General features: G+C 40.8%; 1 protein-coding gene across 3 annotated transcripts in view; it reads left to right on the plus strand.

The window, feature by feature from the left end:
* CHKA (choline kinase alpha) overlaps positions 1-5,527 on the plus strand; it is a 31,053-nt gene extending 25,526 nt beyond the window's left edge. For 2 of the 3 annotated variants that reach the window (XM_042446497.1, XM_042446489.1), the window contains 4 exons: positions 127-235; positions 2,743-2,849; positions 3,273-3,354; positions 4,360-5,527. In XM_042446497.1, the coding sequence (XP_042302431.1) occupies positions 127-235; positions 2,743-2,849; positions 3,273-3,354; positions 4,360-4,419 (358 nt within the window). In that variant the 3' untranslated portion in view covers positions 4,420-5,527. The remainder of the gene's footprint in view (positions 1-126; positions 236-2,742; positions 2,850-3,272; positions 3,355-4,359) is intronic. The other variant, XM_042446504.1, reaches the window with a different exon arrangement.
* The last annotated feature ends 10,749 nt before the right edge of the window (positions 5,528-16,276 follow it).

Here is a 16,276-nt window from a genome sequence, read left to right on the forward strand (position 1 = left end):
GATCTTATGATTGATTCTGTGTGGCTAGCCTAACGTTTAAAACAGATTGCCAGTCCTGTAGTATTTACATTTTTATTGTTATAATAACCTTTAAAATGTTCTTTACATTTATTATTCTTATTCCAGAGGGTTTGATATTGGAAATCACTTCTGTGAATGGATGTATGACTATGTGTATGAAAAATACCCATTTTTCAAAGCAAACTCCTTGAAGTATCCCTCAAGAAAGCAACAGGTAGGCTTGATTTTTGTCTTTAAACTTGAAATTCAAACTTATTTCTCAATTTTATTCCTTGGAATACTTATTTTATTCCAGAGTTTTCTGTATCTTCAGCTTAAACTTCATAGCTTAATTAAGTTCACTTTCTTATACAGCAGTGGTTCCCAACCTTTCTAATGCCGCAACTCTTTAATATAGTTCCTCGTTTTGTGGCAACCCCCAACCATACAATTACTTTCATTGCTACATTCAAATATGTGTTTTCTGATGGTCCTAGGCGACCCCTGTGAAAGGGTCGTTCGACCCCCAAAGGAGTCCCAACTCACAGGTTGAGAACCACTGTTATACAGAGTATGATCACTGTACATTTTTCTGTCCCAATACCAATGTACTGCAGAGAAGCACTGAAAGTTGGAGTCTCTGGGATACTTTGTAAATCTTGCTTCATGCTTCAAGAATTTCCAGAGCAGCCTCGTAAAATTGCATAGGGTATATTTTGTTTACCTCAATACTTGTGTTCAAATTGTGAATGTATAATAATGCACCTAAGCACTTGGCAGGATAGAAGGCAGTGAGAAAAGAAAAAGACCTCATTACAGGTGGATAGATTCAATCAAGGAAGCCATGGCCCTGGGTTTCCAAGACCAGGGCAGGACTGTTGATGACAGAGTTCCTTGGAGGTCTCTCATTCATAGGATCGCCATAACTCAAAGTTGATTTGATGGCAATTAACAACAACAAACACTAAATAATACTATTTATATCAGGGACTGAATTACAGTACATCAGAGACCCTGAAAGATTTTGTCAAGGCAAAACTCAGGGTGCAAAGCTTTGCTAAGGTCAACATTGCACTGAAAATGAATATTGCAGATTTTAAAACTATACTAAAGCTTTAAATAAATGAAACTACAGGTATACTTCATTTAATTAAGTAGATGTGTTCGTGGGCCTTACTGAAAATTTGGTACCAGAGGTAGGAAGAATTAGGTTACTGTAGTTTCCTATACAGCGCACCTGCGCCATATCCGGCTTTAATCTTACGTGACAGGTTAAGCCACCAGAAACACAATGGCACGTGCATCACACCGAACGCAGGAACGCTCTCCCATTGAAATAAATGGGGTTTGAGCGTACACATTTTCCCCGTATGCAGGGGGTCTGGTAGAAAAGTACAGCAACACGTTTCAGAAAGCTTTTCATTCAAAATTAAAAATATACAGGTGGAAAATGAAATCACAAGGCCAGGTAAGCTTTGTGTAAGAAAACAAAAACATTGATGGTTCCTTCCAAAATACTTCTGGGATTTTTTCTTTCTTTTACCAACTACAACTTTTCTTCTGATTTCCATTTTGCTCTATAGATCATATTTTTTAAAACATTGTGGTGGCAGCTGGTGAGGCAGCCTTATCGGGTTTTCTCTTTTCTCTCTGTATTGCTGCTTGTGTATTCTCAATAGGAGATTCTAGAGACAGCTGCTGTTTACCTCATCTGTTCTAGGCAGACACACAGAGCAACAATATAATTGGTTGGAGCAAAATCCTATTCTTTCCTAGCTCAAACCTTGTTATGTTGTTCACTGCATACACACTACACCAAAAGCCTATGTTTCTCTAGCCCTGTTTACCATTCTCCCATGCCCATGCTACTGAGAAACTCCCAGCAAGGCAGCACAAGAAGGAATAAAGGGGTGGGGGGGGTTGAACTTTGTAAAAAGGAGCTTCTTTATTAGAGGCTTTGGCGGGATACAGACTGCCAATTTGGGGTGGGCTGCATCTGCCCCTTTGCGCCAATTATTGGGGCCAGGGCAGCCACAGCGGCAGCCCAAACTCCCCAATACAGCGCTATTTGGGACCAGGGAGAAGTGGCAAAATGCTGCTCCTCCCTGGTCCCAAAAAGGGGTGTCCTTGGGGCTTCGTGCCTAGGGTTGCCATAATTGTCCACTATTAGCAGGAACAAAATGTAAGACAAATTTGAGACCAAACTGTAGGACATCTGCAGGACAAAACTCAGGCCAAAATGTAGGACATTTAAGGTCTTCCATTTTTCTTAAATGTCCTACACTTTGGGCTGAGTTTTGTCCTGTAGTTGCCCTACAGTTTGGTCTAGAATTTGTTCCACATTTTGTTGCTGGTAATAGTGGACAATTAGGGCAATCCTCGGGAGCCACAGCCGCCCTTTCCCCCTGGCACCGTTCCCGCGACAATCTAGTTGAAAGGGTGCCACAAGTGCCTTGCGGCGGCGCCAGAACATGACGGCCGTGCCGTTTGGATGCGACACGGCCGTCCCGTCAAAATGGTGGCACCCATGTAGACAGGGCGCCACCATTTTGACATCCTGGCAATGTACTAGGGTTAGGGAGTGTCTAAAAAGGATGCTCCTGGTCAACCCTAGTACGTCGCAAGGACATACTAAAAGGCCCATCTGTATAGGGTCTTTGTTAACTGAGGTGTACCTATACTTATTTGATATCAGCATGAAAGCTAAATTGCAGTTCTGACCATTTATTATCTGTCTCTTAGCTCCATTTCATTTCCAGTTACCTAGCTGCATCTCAAAATGGGTTTGAAAACCTGAGCAGTGAAGACAAGTCCAAAATAGAAGAAGAAATGCTAATTGAAGTAAATAGGTAATCTTGGACTTTATTTTGAAAATACCATAGGTAATTATGGGATATAAATGCTGTAATAAGTTTTTAAAAAATCATGTTGCTGAATTTTGATTTTTGGTTAAGGTTTACGATGGCACATAAAATCTTAAGATCTGACTTAAGCTGTATACTCCCTGAGTGCTTTGTTCTGAAGCAAAAATTATCATTTTTAAAGCGGCAGTATAATAGCAGGATTTAAAAAAAACCACTGCTCTTTTGCCATAGTAACAACAGCAGAGATTTTTGAATGGGGCAGTAGCTGAAGTATATATGCAGTGGAAAGAGGATACATGTTATCTACTCCTGTCCTAGGGCATTCTAGTCAAAAGAGGCAAAAGTGAATTTCAATTTGATATTGAAACAAGTAGCTTCTTTATAATTTCATTTTTTTGTTGTTGACAGGTTTGCCCTTGCATCACATTTCTTCTGGGGTCTGTGGTCCATTATACAAGCCAAGTTATCATCAATTGAGTTTGGATACATGGTATGCTTTTGAAAATTCTATTTTTAAATATTTGTTTGTATGCTCAACAGTAATTACTGAATCTCTGTATGAGGAACTCCCATGATCTGATTTATATTCAGATGTTTTTCTTATTCAACATTTAGTTTATCAACTCAGCCACAACTCATATGTTACCAGGCCCTGAATGCAGGGCTTGGGAACTATTTTTGGCCCAGTTTCAAGTTTGGGAAGGATCACAGGCCCTACATTTTAGCAGCAGGACTAAGGGGGTATTAGGGGTGCAGATAGAGTGAGTGGGCAGAGTTAAAACGGTGGTGGAACTAGACGTAATATCTATATATGGCCAACTACGCACCAAGCATAAAAAGCACAGTGCAGTTTCTAGGCATTTTTACTTGGGAACACTTCAGAGGGCAATAGTTCTACCCCTCCCCCATTTGTTTTAACATAGCTGAGTTATATGCCAGTCTTTTGTGAATATTTGAATACCCTCTTATTTTTTTCATTACTTACTAGAGATAGCACAAGAAGCCAGCTACTGGGCTAGGGAACCCTCAAATTACTCATGTGACCTGAGGGTCAGATATTCTCTATTCTTTCCTAAGTGGATGTTGATTTTAACACCTAAGAGAGATCTGCTGTTTATCACCATTTGTGTTGAACTTGAGTTAATATTGTCATCTTTCTCCTCCTCATTATTACTTTTTGCCTTCTTTCCAAAAACAAGCTTATACAAATGTCAAAGATTTGAGCAGGAATATTAATTTTATTATTCTTCATATCCCTGTTGTAGTTGCTGTTGGGTAAGATTTAACATGCAACACAGTTGAAGTTGAGGAAGACTTATATTTTTAACATTGCTTTGTCCTTTTAGTTTAAAAAAAGACTTTGAAGAAGAAGAGATGGTTTGATAGCCTTTTTTAAGATTTGTCTGTGTGGAATATGTTAGTAATGTGAAATGTGTACTTAGAGCAGCATGCAAAGTAGCTCAGTACACTGAACTGTAGTATTTTTCTCACTTAGGACTATGCACTTGCACGATTTGATGCCTACTTTGACCAGAAGAAGAAACTCAAAGTGTGAAGGCTGAAGACTGGACAATCAGTTTCTGTACTGTATAAGGAAGGCAGCTGGGCAGAAATTCCACTGTGCTTAGGCTACTGTAGTTGTAATGAAGGTTTTGCAAATTCCAACTACTCGGATGCAATGCTGAAGACTGCACAAATTGACTTAAGTTTACTTTTTTTACAGTTTCATAAGTCTTTGGAATGAGAATTGACAGCTGGAGTATAATATAACAGTGCAATATCAATTTTTTTAATCTAGAAGGTATTATGAGGGAAGCTTTGAGTTTCAATGTGAACCATCCCATATTTCAAGAGCAAGCAGTGTTAACTATGGGTACCTGTTCTTAACTAAGCTATTTTACTGAGTTCTCTTAGTGCATCATAACATGCTGCCAGTTAATGAGGAATCCTTGTTCTTGTAAGGGAAAATTGTGATACTGTGAATCTGCTAAAATCTGTTGGAGTGGTAGTTGTTTTCATGAGGCATGTCAAGCTGTTCCTCCAGAGAATAACTGGTAAGCTAACACTAATATATAGGCCACAAACAAAAACAGTGTTCATGCTGTCTGGCATCTCTCTCCAAACAGACTAAGGTTGCTTTCATATTCTAATACAGTACTTCATTAGAGCAAGGTAATACAGATAGATCTCAAACTGGAATACATAAGATTTCCCATTCCCTATTAACTCACTCCACATCTTTCGCCAAGGATGCACACTGACTGCCCAGAAACAGTCCTGGAGTACTGCATTGTTCTTTTCCAGGAAGTTCTCTGGACTGGCAGCACTGGGATGAGTGCCTTGAATTCCTATAGCTGTCCCTCTTGGTGGAAGGAAGAAGGGGACAAAGGAAATGGGGAACAAGTGAAGAATGTTTGACCAATTGTGGCATGCTGGTGCCTTGAAAGGGGCACACTGCTCCTTATTAAAAGCCTGTTGCTTTTCCCACCAAATAAGTGGATGTTTCTTGTGCAGAAAATACATTGAAGTATGTATATGTGAACTCTACAATAAGTGTATGTTACCTTGAGAGCTTTTAGAAAACATATCTTTAACCATCCTTATTTGACTTGTGCTTTCTGCTTAACATGTAATGTACAAATAAACTTTTTTTAAAGTATTTACACTTTTACTATACTTGCTTGTGATTATTTGGCCAAGTTATCTTTTTAAATTTCCCCAGGTACTGTGAAAGAAACGATACTCTAAATATTCATATTGCCATGTTTCTCAAATAAGAGTCTTTCCTATAGAGTTTTAGCAGTATCCAGTTCGCGTTGTTTAATTTTATTAGTTCCTCTAGAAATCAGTTCTGAGCCACTGAATTTCATACATAAAAACACAAAGATACAAAAATCATAGTGTATAATTTATAACTGACTTTATAGTTTCTTCAACACAGCTTTATTTCACAGATATCAAAAGCTTTAAATCTTTTGGGGGACAAACTACTGAACATAAAGAGTTGATGTTTTTATTTACTGGTGGTACTATTCTTTTCCACCTATCCCTTGCATCTTTTCCATGGTCTCTGTGACTCACACAAATGGGTTAGCTGCACCTGTGCAGTGTGTCATTCAGAAGCTTCTGGAATGGTTATGTAAGCATTTCAGTGGTAGCCCAGCCCACTCCCACATGTTAGATGGACATGTATCCCACTACCGCCTCACTTCATTTTTGCTGCTGTTGCAGTAGCAGCGGTGCTGACTTAAGTGCCTTCTGAGCCATGTATTACTGTCTATTTCTGACTTGGATTGTTTCAGAGATGCTACACTGTGCTTAGGTTTGTCTCTTGATTGGACTGTTACCAGATTTGACTAGACCTGTACCAACCAACCATCTTCACGAAGCTGGTGCTCCTCCTTGCAAGGCCTTGGCTGGTTTATGGCCTCTTTAATGCACTTTCAAGAATATATTGCACCGCAGGGTGCTTCTGTCAGGGATTTGAGGGGTTAAAACACAGCACACAGGGAAATGCTTGATGTGTGTGTGTGTTTGACCATGAGCATCGGCAGAAGGACAAGGATGATTAGCACAGCTGATGCTCATTGGCTCAAGGACACTTTAGTGTCTAGGTGAACGTAGCCATGGATGATGAAACCACCTGCTGATTGCACAGGGGACACTTGTCATGGTTACACACAGGAACTCACTGGGTTTGGGAGACCACAGGTCTGGAGTCTATATAAACCCAGGGTTGCAAGTGATAGCTTGTGGGTTTTGTAAGGAGTTGGTTTGGTATGGTTTGAGTTTTAGAGATCTGTACAGTGGTACCCCGGGATACGAATTGATTGCGTTACGAAATTTCCGGGATACGAAAAAAATAGATAGGAAAAAACTGTTCCGGGTTACGATGTTTTTTTCGGGTTACGAATTTTTTTTCGGCGCGAAATTCAACCGCAAAGCGCGGCTAGCGGCTTTCCAGCGCTAGCCGCTAGCCTTTCGGGTTGAAATTACTCGGGTTACGAACGGAGCGGCGGAACGAATTAATTTCGTGACCCGAGGGACTACTGTATTTGTATTATAGCACTGTGAATAAAGAGCACTTCGGGAGACTTTGCTTCTCTGGTGGTTTATCAGTAGAAGTCTTGCATCGCTTTGCTGAGTGTCCCCGGAGGTTCCTGCATTGCTTCAGTTCCTGGAAGACATCCAGTTGCTGTTATTTCAACTGCTTTTGGAGCCACGCTTCTGCTTCTGCTACAAAGGTCTGATTTAATCCTAGGACTCGTTTGAGTTGCTGATAGTGGTTGTTGGAACCCAGCAGTTGCGCTGACAGGTTCAAGTAGTGTCCAACAATACACCAGTTGTCTACTATCTGAACAAGTAGGGGGCATAAGATCGGATGCCCTGTTATGTCTCATGGCTCCCTTTTGGAATTGGTGTATCCCACAATCTGGGTAGCAGCAGTTCATCTTTCTGGTAAAGGAGAACATCTGGGCAGATGCAACAGCAGTATCCTACCACAAGAGGCAGCTACACTCTGGGGTTCTCCAAAATGTATTTAAGAAATGTATACTATAATGTTTTCCCCCAAGCATACCAACTGTAAACCTCTTCTCATTGCCTCTGATCTCCTCCAGAGCCCAGGGTTCTTTAGGTGATTCATTCCTTTTCAGTTCTAGTGGCCCACTGGTGTACTTTATTATTTTAGTTTATTTCTATAGCACTGTAAATGTACACAGCACTTTACATACAAATAAATTAAAAATATAAAACCTGCCAATGGCGTACAATCTACAAAATACATATAAACAATACGTAGTAATATAAAATAGAATTAGTTAAAAAAGCAGGCAACAGTTAAAACATCAACATCCACTATAATAAAATATCAGATAAATATTCATAGTACCTGGGAACTCTTCCCTGAACAGGGTGATCTTCAACTCAGATTTAAAAGTCATCAATGAAGTGATGAGCCATGTTTTGTGGGGGAAGAAAGTTCCAGAAGTGAGGGGCAGGACGTGAAAAGGGACAAATCCAGGACGGAGCGGTGGAGAGCCTTGGTTCGCCTCTGCTTCATCTCTTCCAAAAAGAATACCTAAAGTTGCCATTCCATCCAGCTCTTCTCACCATCCAAAGGGGCAAAGTGAGGCACCCCAATCTGCAGGCTGTCGCACAGTGTGGAAGATTTTCATGTGATGCTGCCATTGGGTTTCTGATGTGCTGCAGATTGAGGTACTAAGGCCTCATTCATACTGAGCTATTTGTGCTGGATGGAACTGGGTAGATCTGGATCTCCTCCCCCCGAATCTCTCCAGAAGCAAGTGCCCATACAGCTTCAGGGAGAGTTCTCATTTGCCAAACCGGTTTTAAAAAAGGCTCCTTTGTTGTCAATCAAATTCTCTTCCGCTTTCATCAAGGTGACGTTTCTTACAGTGACTGAGCAACCAGATGGGTGATTTCCCCCTTCCCCCCCCATCCTTTAAAAAAACAAACAAACAAACAAACAAACAGGTGCCAGTACTGTATGCACATATTTTGTCAAATTTAAAAACCTCCTGTGTGTATGTTGTGGGTATTTGGGTCACTGCAGGTTATGGATCTTCCCTTGGCCCCATTTTCAACCCCAAAATGCAAGCTAATGCCATCTCTGCATCATGCATCCTCCCTCCTTGCCACCCCAGAATGCTTCATACACATGTAATAATAATAATAATAAATTCCTCACCTCGGAATGCCAGAAAAGGATGCCGTGCATCCTTTGCTTTCCCTCAGCTACCCCTGAATTTCTTACAGACAGTAGCAAAAGCATTCTGTATCAATTTGCCAAATTGGAAAGGGAAACATCTGTAACATTTGCTTTGTAGCATTTGCAAAGGAAAAAAGCCTTCTGCAAAATGCCCTGCTGCTGGAAGCAAGGAAATGAAAGGGAAAGTGAACAGGCAGGCAGCCACATTCTATCTCTATATCTATCTACCTGTAGCAAAAAACATGCGCATAGTCTGTCAAAAATAATTTTAAAAAACTAAAAAGAGAGAGAAAGCTGCCTGGTGCGAGAGCAGAGGCTTTCTTTGTCCTGTGCCCTCCCTCTGACCTACCCTGAACTTGACCCTTCGTCCTGCTCCTTCCTTCTCCTCCTGCTCCGTTACTGATTGCCCTCCATGGCCCCCTTCTTCCCCCCAGCTCCTTCATCTTCCTCCTCCTCCTGCTGCTCCTCTGTCACTGATTCTCTTGGTACCCTTTGGCTCCTTCCTTCTCTTCCTGCTCCTGCTCCATTACCCCGATTGCCTTCCATGGCCCCCTTCTTACCCCCCGGCTCCTTCATCCTCTTCCTCCATCACTCTTGGCACCTTTTCTCTAGTTCTGCCCTCTGCCCTCTCTCTGACCTAAATCCCTCCCCTGAACTTGACCCAATCATGATCAAGGGCAAGTTCATATTCGCCAAACCCGTTTTTTAAAAAAAGATACAGCTTTTACCCTGCTTCTAAATGACCTGTGCTAAGGGGCATTTGCCCCAAAACGGTTGTGGAAGCCTTGGATTCGCTTGTGGGAGATTTGGTGCGAATATGAACTTCACGTGGGTAGTCCTAAGAAATGAATGGTCCCTAAGAAATGGTATCTGCAGCATTTTTCCAGTTGCAGGGTACATGGAGACAAGTGGTTGCAACAAAACCCTGAAGGTGCTCTACAGCTGCCTGTTCTGTGTCTGACAGTGCAGGATCTCAGTGTTAAATATGTAACAAGGTTTTCATATGTCCATTAGGATTTTTTTTCTTTCTACTGTGGGTAATTTTCGTATAACACTGTTGGCAAAAGCTCTGCCCTAACTGCATTCATATTTAATGGTTAGGATTTTCAAACACCATTTGATGCAAATAGGAGAGGAGAGAAATTAGGTCTTAACACATGAAAAACTTGTTGGTGTACAGTTAAGGTGATAATTTAGAATTCCTACAAGGTTTCAAGGGGGGAAAAACAAGTGAAGAACGTGGATCTAAAATGATGTCATTAGAGTCTAGCTGCATCTCTGTAGTATCCCAATAAACAATTACTTACCTAAAGGGCTGAAAAGTTGTATCCCTTCATGTCTTATAACGTTTTGAGGTTCTGTCAGCTTTGCAAATTGCAGTTGTTATATTCTAAAACCAGGTGCTGGCTCCAGCTAGATTCAACTGAAGTAGACCTGTTGGGTGAGTTGCTAGACTTAAATCACAGGGGCAGGCATCCTGTCATGAGTCCCATTTTGGATGGGGCACAGAAGGCAATTCTCTTGCTCTTGTGTTCTGTCTAAAAATCTCCTATTGCCCAGTAGCTATCAAGCCTGAGGAGTTGACCCTGCTGTTATCAGGGAGGTGAGAGAAGGAAGTGAGAGTGCCCTCAGTTCTTTCCCCACCCAGCTGAGACCAACTGCTTCTCCTTGGTCTGAATCACTTCCTTTCCTTCCTCACTGGTAACTAATAGTGCAGGTATCTCTCCCAGGGCTTGACAGTTGCTGCATAGTGGGAAGACATGGAACTGAACATGTGGAGCTACAGGCAGATGTAGGATATTAGACACTGATTCTGGTAAAGAATTTACATAAGCACCACTGCCTTAAGACCTTAAAAACAAATGTGATTGCTATCTGCATGCAATACTATAATGTTTCCCCCCCAAGCTCTGCAGTGTTTAAATAGTACCCTTATTTACTGGCAGCCAGAAAGCATTGCTTTAAGATAGGTTTGCAATAACTGATTGGTTAATAATGCTTAAGATTCCTATCCTATTAAATATGGAGTAGGTTTTGTTGAAATGCTGTAGACCAAATTTTTGAACAAAGGACTGCACTATACACATGCTAAATGTTTGTTTAGATAATTTTCTCCTCCTCTTGGGTCTTAGAAAGGCTTCGAAAATGGCCAATTAGTTTACTTCAAAAAACCAATTGTGCATCCCAGTAGAAATGAGTACATCTGAAAAATTGTGGCTTTTCAGGCAAATAGAAAACAGAATTACCGTATATATTCAACTATAAGTTGACCTCATGTATAAGTTGAGGTCAGGTTTGGGGGCCAAATTTATGGATTTTGCCATGACCTGGGGATAGGTTGAGGGTAAATCTTGGAGGCTTCTTCAGTGTGTGGATGTGGCAAGAGAGACTGCCTCTGAAGCTTTTTGCTTCATCGTTCAGCCAGACATGCGGGCAGGAGATGAACTCTTAAACAAACAGCAGTATCAATTAATCACCCAGGATTATTTTTGCTTGGCTCTTTCTTGCTAAACGCTGCACCGCATGGGGAAATCTGAAAGAGCTGCTATCACATTACCATAGTGACCCATAAATAAGTCAACCTGGGATTTTGAGGTCAATTTTTGGACATAAATTTTTAGACTTACAGATGAGTATATACAGTAAATACTCCCACCATGCTCACAAATGATTTAACAGACACAGCATTAACGGGTAGATTGTATTAAGCAGAATCTAAGTTGTTCATCCCACCAACCAGGACTGTTTACTCTAGGCTGCAGAAATAACTCTACAGGCACAATGTAGTTGAGGTACAAATATTTGATGTGGTCTGATTCATGGAAAAGAAAACAGTGCTGGGTAGTCTTTTTACCTTATTTCCCAACCTAACACAAAATCACAGGGATGGAAAGCCATACTCTGGCTCAGCCAAGACACTTCTTTCTACCATCTTATCAGTATTCTGATAGTGTGGGTCAAGTCAAGAAGTGAAGATTATTAAGAATGTTGCCTCCAATAATAATAATAATAATAATAATAATAATAATAAATTATTTATTTACAACCCACCTAATCACAAGGAATCCGGGCAGGTTACAACAGTAAAAGTACATTAAAAAATACAATAAAATTCAAAATTAATCCCTTCCAAACCCCCATCCCAATTCTAAAACTACAATATTAACTACTCACAATTTAAAAACAATAAAATACAATAGGGTTAAAATTGGGGGAAATTGGGCAGACAGAGAGACATCCGTCTTAAGAGCCTTCTTAAAGGCTGAATAGTGCCACACTTTCCTTTAGGCAATTATGCCAGGTCATGCTGTTGTAGTCACCTAACGTGGTGTGTCACATTCACTATTTTTATTCTGAAAAGGGAGGAAAGCCCTGATTTTAGATAGCAAGGTCAGTTTCAAGAAGATCCCTTGAGAAAAACAGACCAGATGGCGAAATCACATGACAGCAGTTCCGACAATATAAATAGTTACTGCAGTGGTGTAACGTACATGTGACTTTAAAAGCACCACTGAAATGATCTCAGTCCACATTTCCAAATCAAATTGTAGGCAGATGCCAGATCCAGTCTAGTACTTTAGTTTACACAATCTATAAACACCAGCAATTCGATGGCTATAGGTGGCTTTATTTAATCCTTTACTCTTTCATCTGCAATCAGCCATCTTCTGTACTGCTATATTCTCTTACTAGGAGAGCTCTCTCTATAAGAAATAATAACAGAAGTTGGCTGTGTGCTTTGATTCTCCAGCCTGGCAATTTGCTTTCTTCCTCCTTCCTTCCACCTCCTTGAGAGCATGGAAAAGGTATTGCTTGTTTTCTCCTTGTGTACACAGTGAGACTCTTTATAGTGCAGCCAGGTACTTTTTGAGAGCAAGATGCAAAAGGAATCATTACTCCTTCCAGGCCAAAGCCACACTGAACCTACAAAAAATGAAGGATTACAATGAGAACTGGATGAAAACAGCTTGAAGGGATTCTGAGCTGAAATTAAATCCAGACTGTGCACACAGCCATATGCTATGCTAAACAGACAAGCTGGGATTCCCCTGTATGAAAGCTTTTGCTTCGCCTCCTGGCTCCTTGTTTGTCTTCCTATGAGAAATAACTGTATCGTGGTACAATTTATACTTGTATTCATTAGCTTTGCAGATTGCTCTCTTCCATGGCCTTAAAGCAAATTTTAGTAGTTCAGTCTAGACCCACATTTTTCAACTCATGGGGCACATAATCAAAGTAAGTAATTAAGGAGACCAGGAAACAATAGTAGCTGAAGAAAACAGATTATCTTGTAGAATGGAGAGAAATGATACTTAACTCTCATCCAGACATTTAAAAAAAAATTCATCATGTGCCTTAATTTGGGTATTTTCTGACCCCAATGAGAATTCCAGTGGGATAATGGCTAGAAAAATATCTCATGTTCATAGAGTTTATATGGGTACAGAATCAAAGACATTTCACAATATCCAAATACCAAAGCTAGAAAAAATATTTTCACATGAAGTGGAATATTGTACCTTGTTTGAGGGGGAGGAAGCAACATAACCAATAAAAATCCAATAAACACATCTGTTTGGACACATTTTGTCCCAGCCATTTTTCCTGTTTTAGCAAAAATAAACATACTACATGGTAGGCAAGTGAAACTCAGGGACATTGCTTGGGATGCTTCAGATGACAATGTTATAATGTTGTAATTCTGTATGAACTGCAATAAAATGTGGCTCCTGGGAATCTAAATGTCCAGTCTGCCTGGATAAGGGTAAAGATGACACTTTAAGGTATATTATTATTATTATTATTATTATTATTATTATTATTATTAGCCTTTATTTATAAAGCGCTGTAAATTTACACAGTGCTGTACATACAATCTTTTTAATTGGACGGTTCCCTGCCCTCAGGCTTACAATCTAGAAAACTAGATATAGTATACACTATATCCATCCTAAAATATTTCTGTCTTTGGTGCATTGCCTCTTTTTCGACAGCTTTTAAAAAGTCTATTTTATTCAAGAAAAAAAAACAGATCCATACACATTAAAATTGCAGTCTGTTCTACTGAAACATAGTAGGTACCAACTCCTTCTGTGTGTCAAGGCACAGCACTGAAGTCTACCTGAGGTTATTTTATCTATTATTTACTAGTTTTTTTGTTTAGATAAAATGCCTCACCTTTCATGTATGTATGTGTATGTCAGTCTACAGTGACCTCATTCATTTCATAGGGTTTTCTTAGGCACAGAAAACACAAAGGTGGTTTTGTCAGTTTCTTCCTCTGAAATATAGCCTACAGCAAGGCTGAACCTGCTTAGCTTTCAAGATGAGACAGGATCTGGAGCCTCCAGGGTATTTAGGCCCTCACCTTTGATAACCAGTTCCAAATCAGCCTTCAGAATGGCAATGTTTTTTGTAGACCACCAGCTTGAGACACTAAAGTGTCTCAGAGGGCAATCACACTTACTTTTTTGTATTGAGGAGATCTGGATCGCCAAGGTGATGCAACACAGGATTGTTGTTCTCACTACGGGGGCATCAGTTTTACATCCCCCAAATCTCTCAGAGGCAATTTAAACCACCTTCCCATTCACGCTAGCACCCACTGAAGAGGAAATGGTACCACCACCATTTCCTGAACTGTTGCCAGGCAATCTGAATTGATTCGATAGCATATTCACACTACTGAAGATCCAGATCACTCTGGCACACACAGAAAGATGAGGTAAGGGAGCCGGTGTAAAATGCACCGGGTTAAGTGTTTTTTTTTTCTGCAGCCACTACACACACACACAAACGGGTACATTCTATGCCAATCTGAACATTGTGGAAATAACCTTGTTTCCCACGGGTTATTTCCACAGTGTGAATGGCCCCTCAGAGTTGCTGCAAGAAGAAATGAACTGAAGGCCTTCTTAGTGTTCAGCAAGATTTTAAGTTATGGTAGAGCTATACTGCTCTAAAAGGCTCAAATTGTATTGAATCTAGAGCTCTACGTGAGTCAGTTTCATGATGCATACTCCTTTGTGAGAAGAGTTCATCTCAAGGGTCAGGAATCCTAATGTCTGTTTACCTATCAAACTAGGAAAGATAAAAAGGTAGGCATGCTGAGGGGTGGGTCTCACACTGAGTTGGCACTGGAAGGGACATCTTTGCAGCAGAAAAGTGGAAGAGCTGGGATAAAATAGGGCTTCCCCTTTAAATACAGCTATGCAGTAAAGTCCACTGGATGGAAGGCAGAAAGCAGCCTGATATGAACTCAAACCTATTTATCCATTATTGCAACTGTTGTTTAATCTGGTAGCTGATCTTCAGGAAGATATCTTCATGCTTTAAAAACACCTAAAAGAGTTGGAGATGCTGCAAACTGAACTTGGGAACTGCTTGCAAAGCAAATGTCTGATCACTGAACTACAGTCCTTCTATCATGTATGGGCTCCTCAAACAAGACTAGAACCAACAGTTTTGGTTCCGTAAAAGCAATGGATTTGACCAATTTAGATCACCAGCAAATGACTGATAGGAACAAGAGGCATCAGGGATGTAGCTACTACAAATAAGAATTCTACCCACCCACCCCCCCAAAAATTGTCCTTCAGTCACCAAATTTCTAGCATACCGAACAGTGAGGTACTGCCATCATTCACTGCTAGAAGTCTTACATTTGCTGTGTTCACATTGCCTTGCTGTCTCTTTTCCTTGGGTGCCCAAACTCTTATTTCTAAATGCTCAGCTGAATTACTGCAATACAAAACATTTGGGAACCGAAGGGAAATTTAACTGGGGAACCAGAATTCTTATTAGGAGAGTAATGTTTTCATTTTGTGCTTCCTGCAGCTAGCAGGCATGCTATTCCTCTGGGGTTTGGAAGCTAAAGACACAGGGCATGGGTTCCTTCAGCACAGTAGGACTAATAAACGCTAATGAATCTTCATCCCTGCCTTGGTTAATCATTTCCTGGAAGGGATATCAGGGAAGCAGAGAGAATGCCTCCTCTCCTCTTCAGCCACCAGAAAAACTGAGCTGCATCTAAAGCTTCCTGCTGATGGAAAGATCCAAGCTACAGGCTTTAAATCAAAATGGTGTTAGCATGAGCCACAGTGTGGATCTACTCCTTCCACATCTGAAGCACAGGGGGCTGGTGGAGAGGCAGTTTGCTCTCACCAATTGCTCTGCCTTTGTAGCAAAGATGAGTCAGGAGTCAGCAGGCAATCTAGCCAGCCATCTGGTGAATACATACACCTTAAAGCTGGCACCCGTAGGTATGAGTGGGAATGGAACATCATGTTTCTCTTGACACAAGTGGCTGTACTCATTAGCAAGCCCAGCAAGGAAGAGGAAAAACTAATAATAGTCCTCTTCCTGAATCAAAAAGAACACAACATGATTTATTTTCAAGTCTGATGGTCAAGGAAGTTCATTGTACTCCCACAGTGGTCTGGGTTGCGTTCAAAAGCATTGCAGCATTACCACTGACTCGAGAGTGACCGGCCATGCAGGTCTCTTCTGGGACCATCAAAGCCTCCCAGACAACACTTCACTGGGGCAGTCGTCACTGCTCATCTTGCTGGTATGAACAACATGTCTGTTACAAATGAGCAGGCACTGAAGCCCTCTTCCAACATATTCCCCTGGTTCTCTTCCCATGTCATCTCTACTCTTTAAGAGAGGAAGTCACCTA

This window comes from Sceloporus undulatus, chromosome 1 (assembly GCF_019175285.1).
Source record: "Sceloporus undulatus isolate JIND9_A2432 ecotype Alabama chromosome 1, SceUnd_v1.1, whole genome shotgun sequence".
Lineage (NCBI taxonomy): Eukaryota > Metazoa > Chordata > Lepidosauria > Squamata > Phrynosomatidae > Sceloporus > Sceloporus undulatus.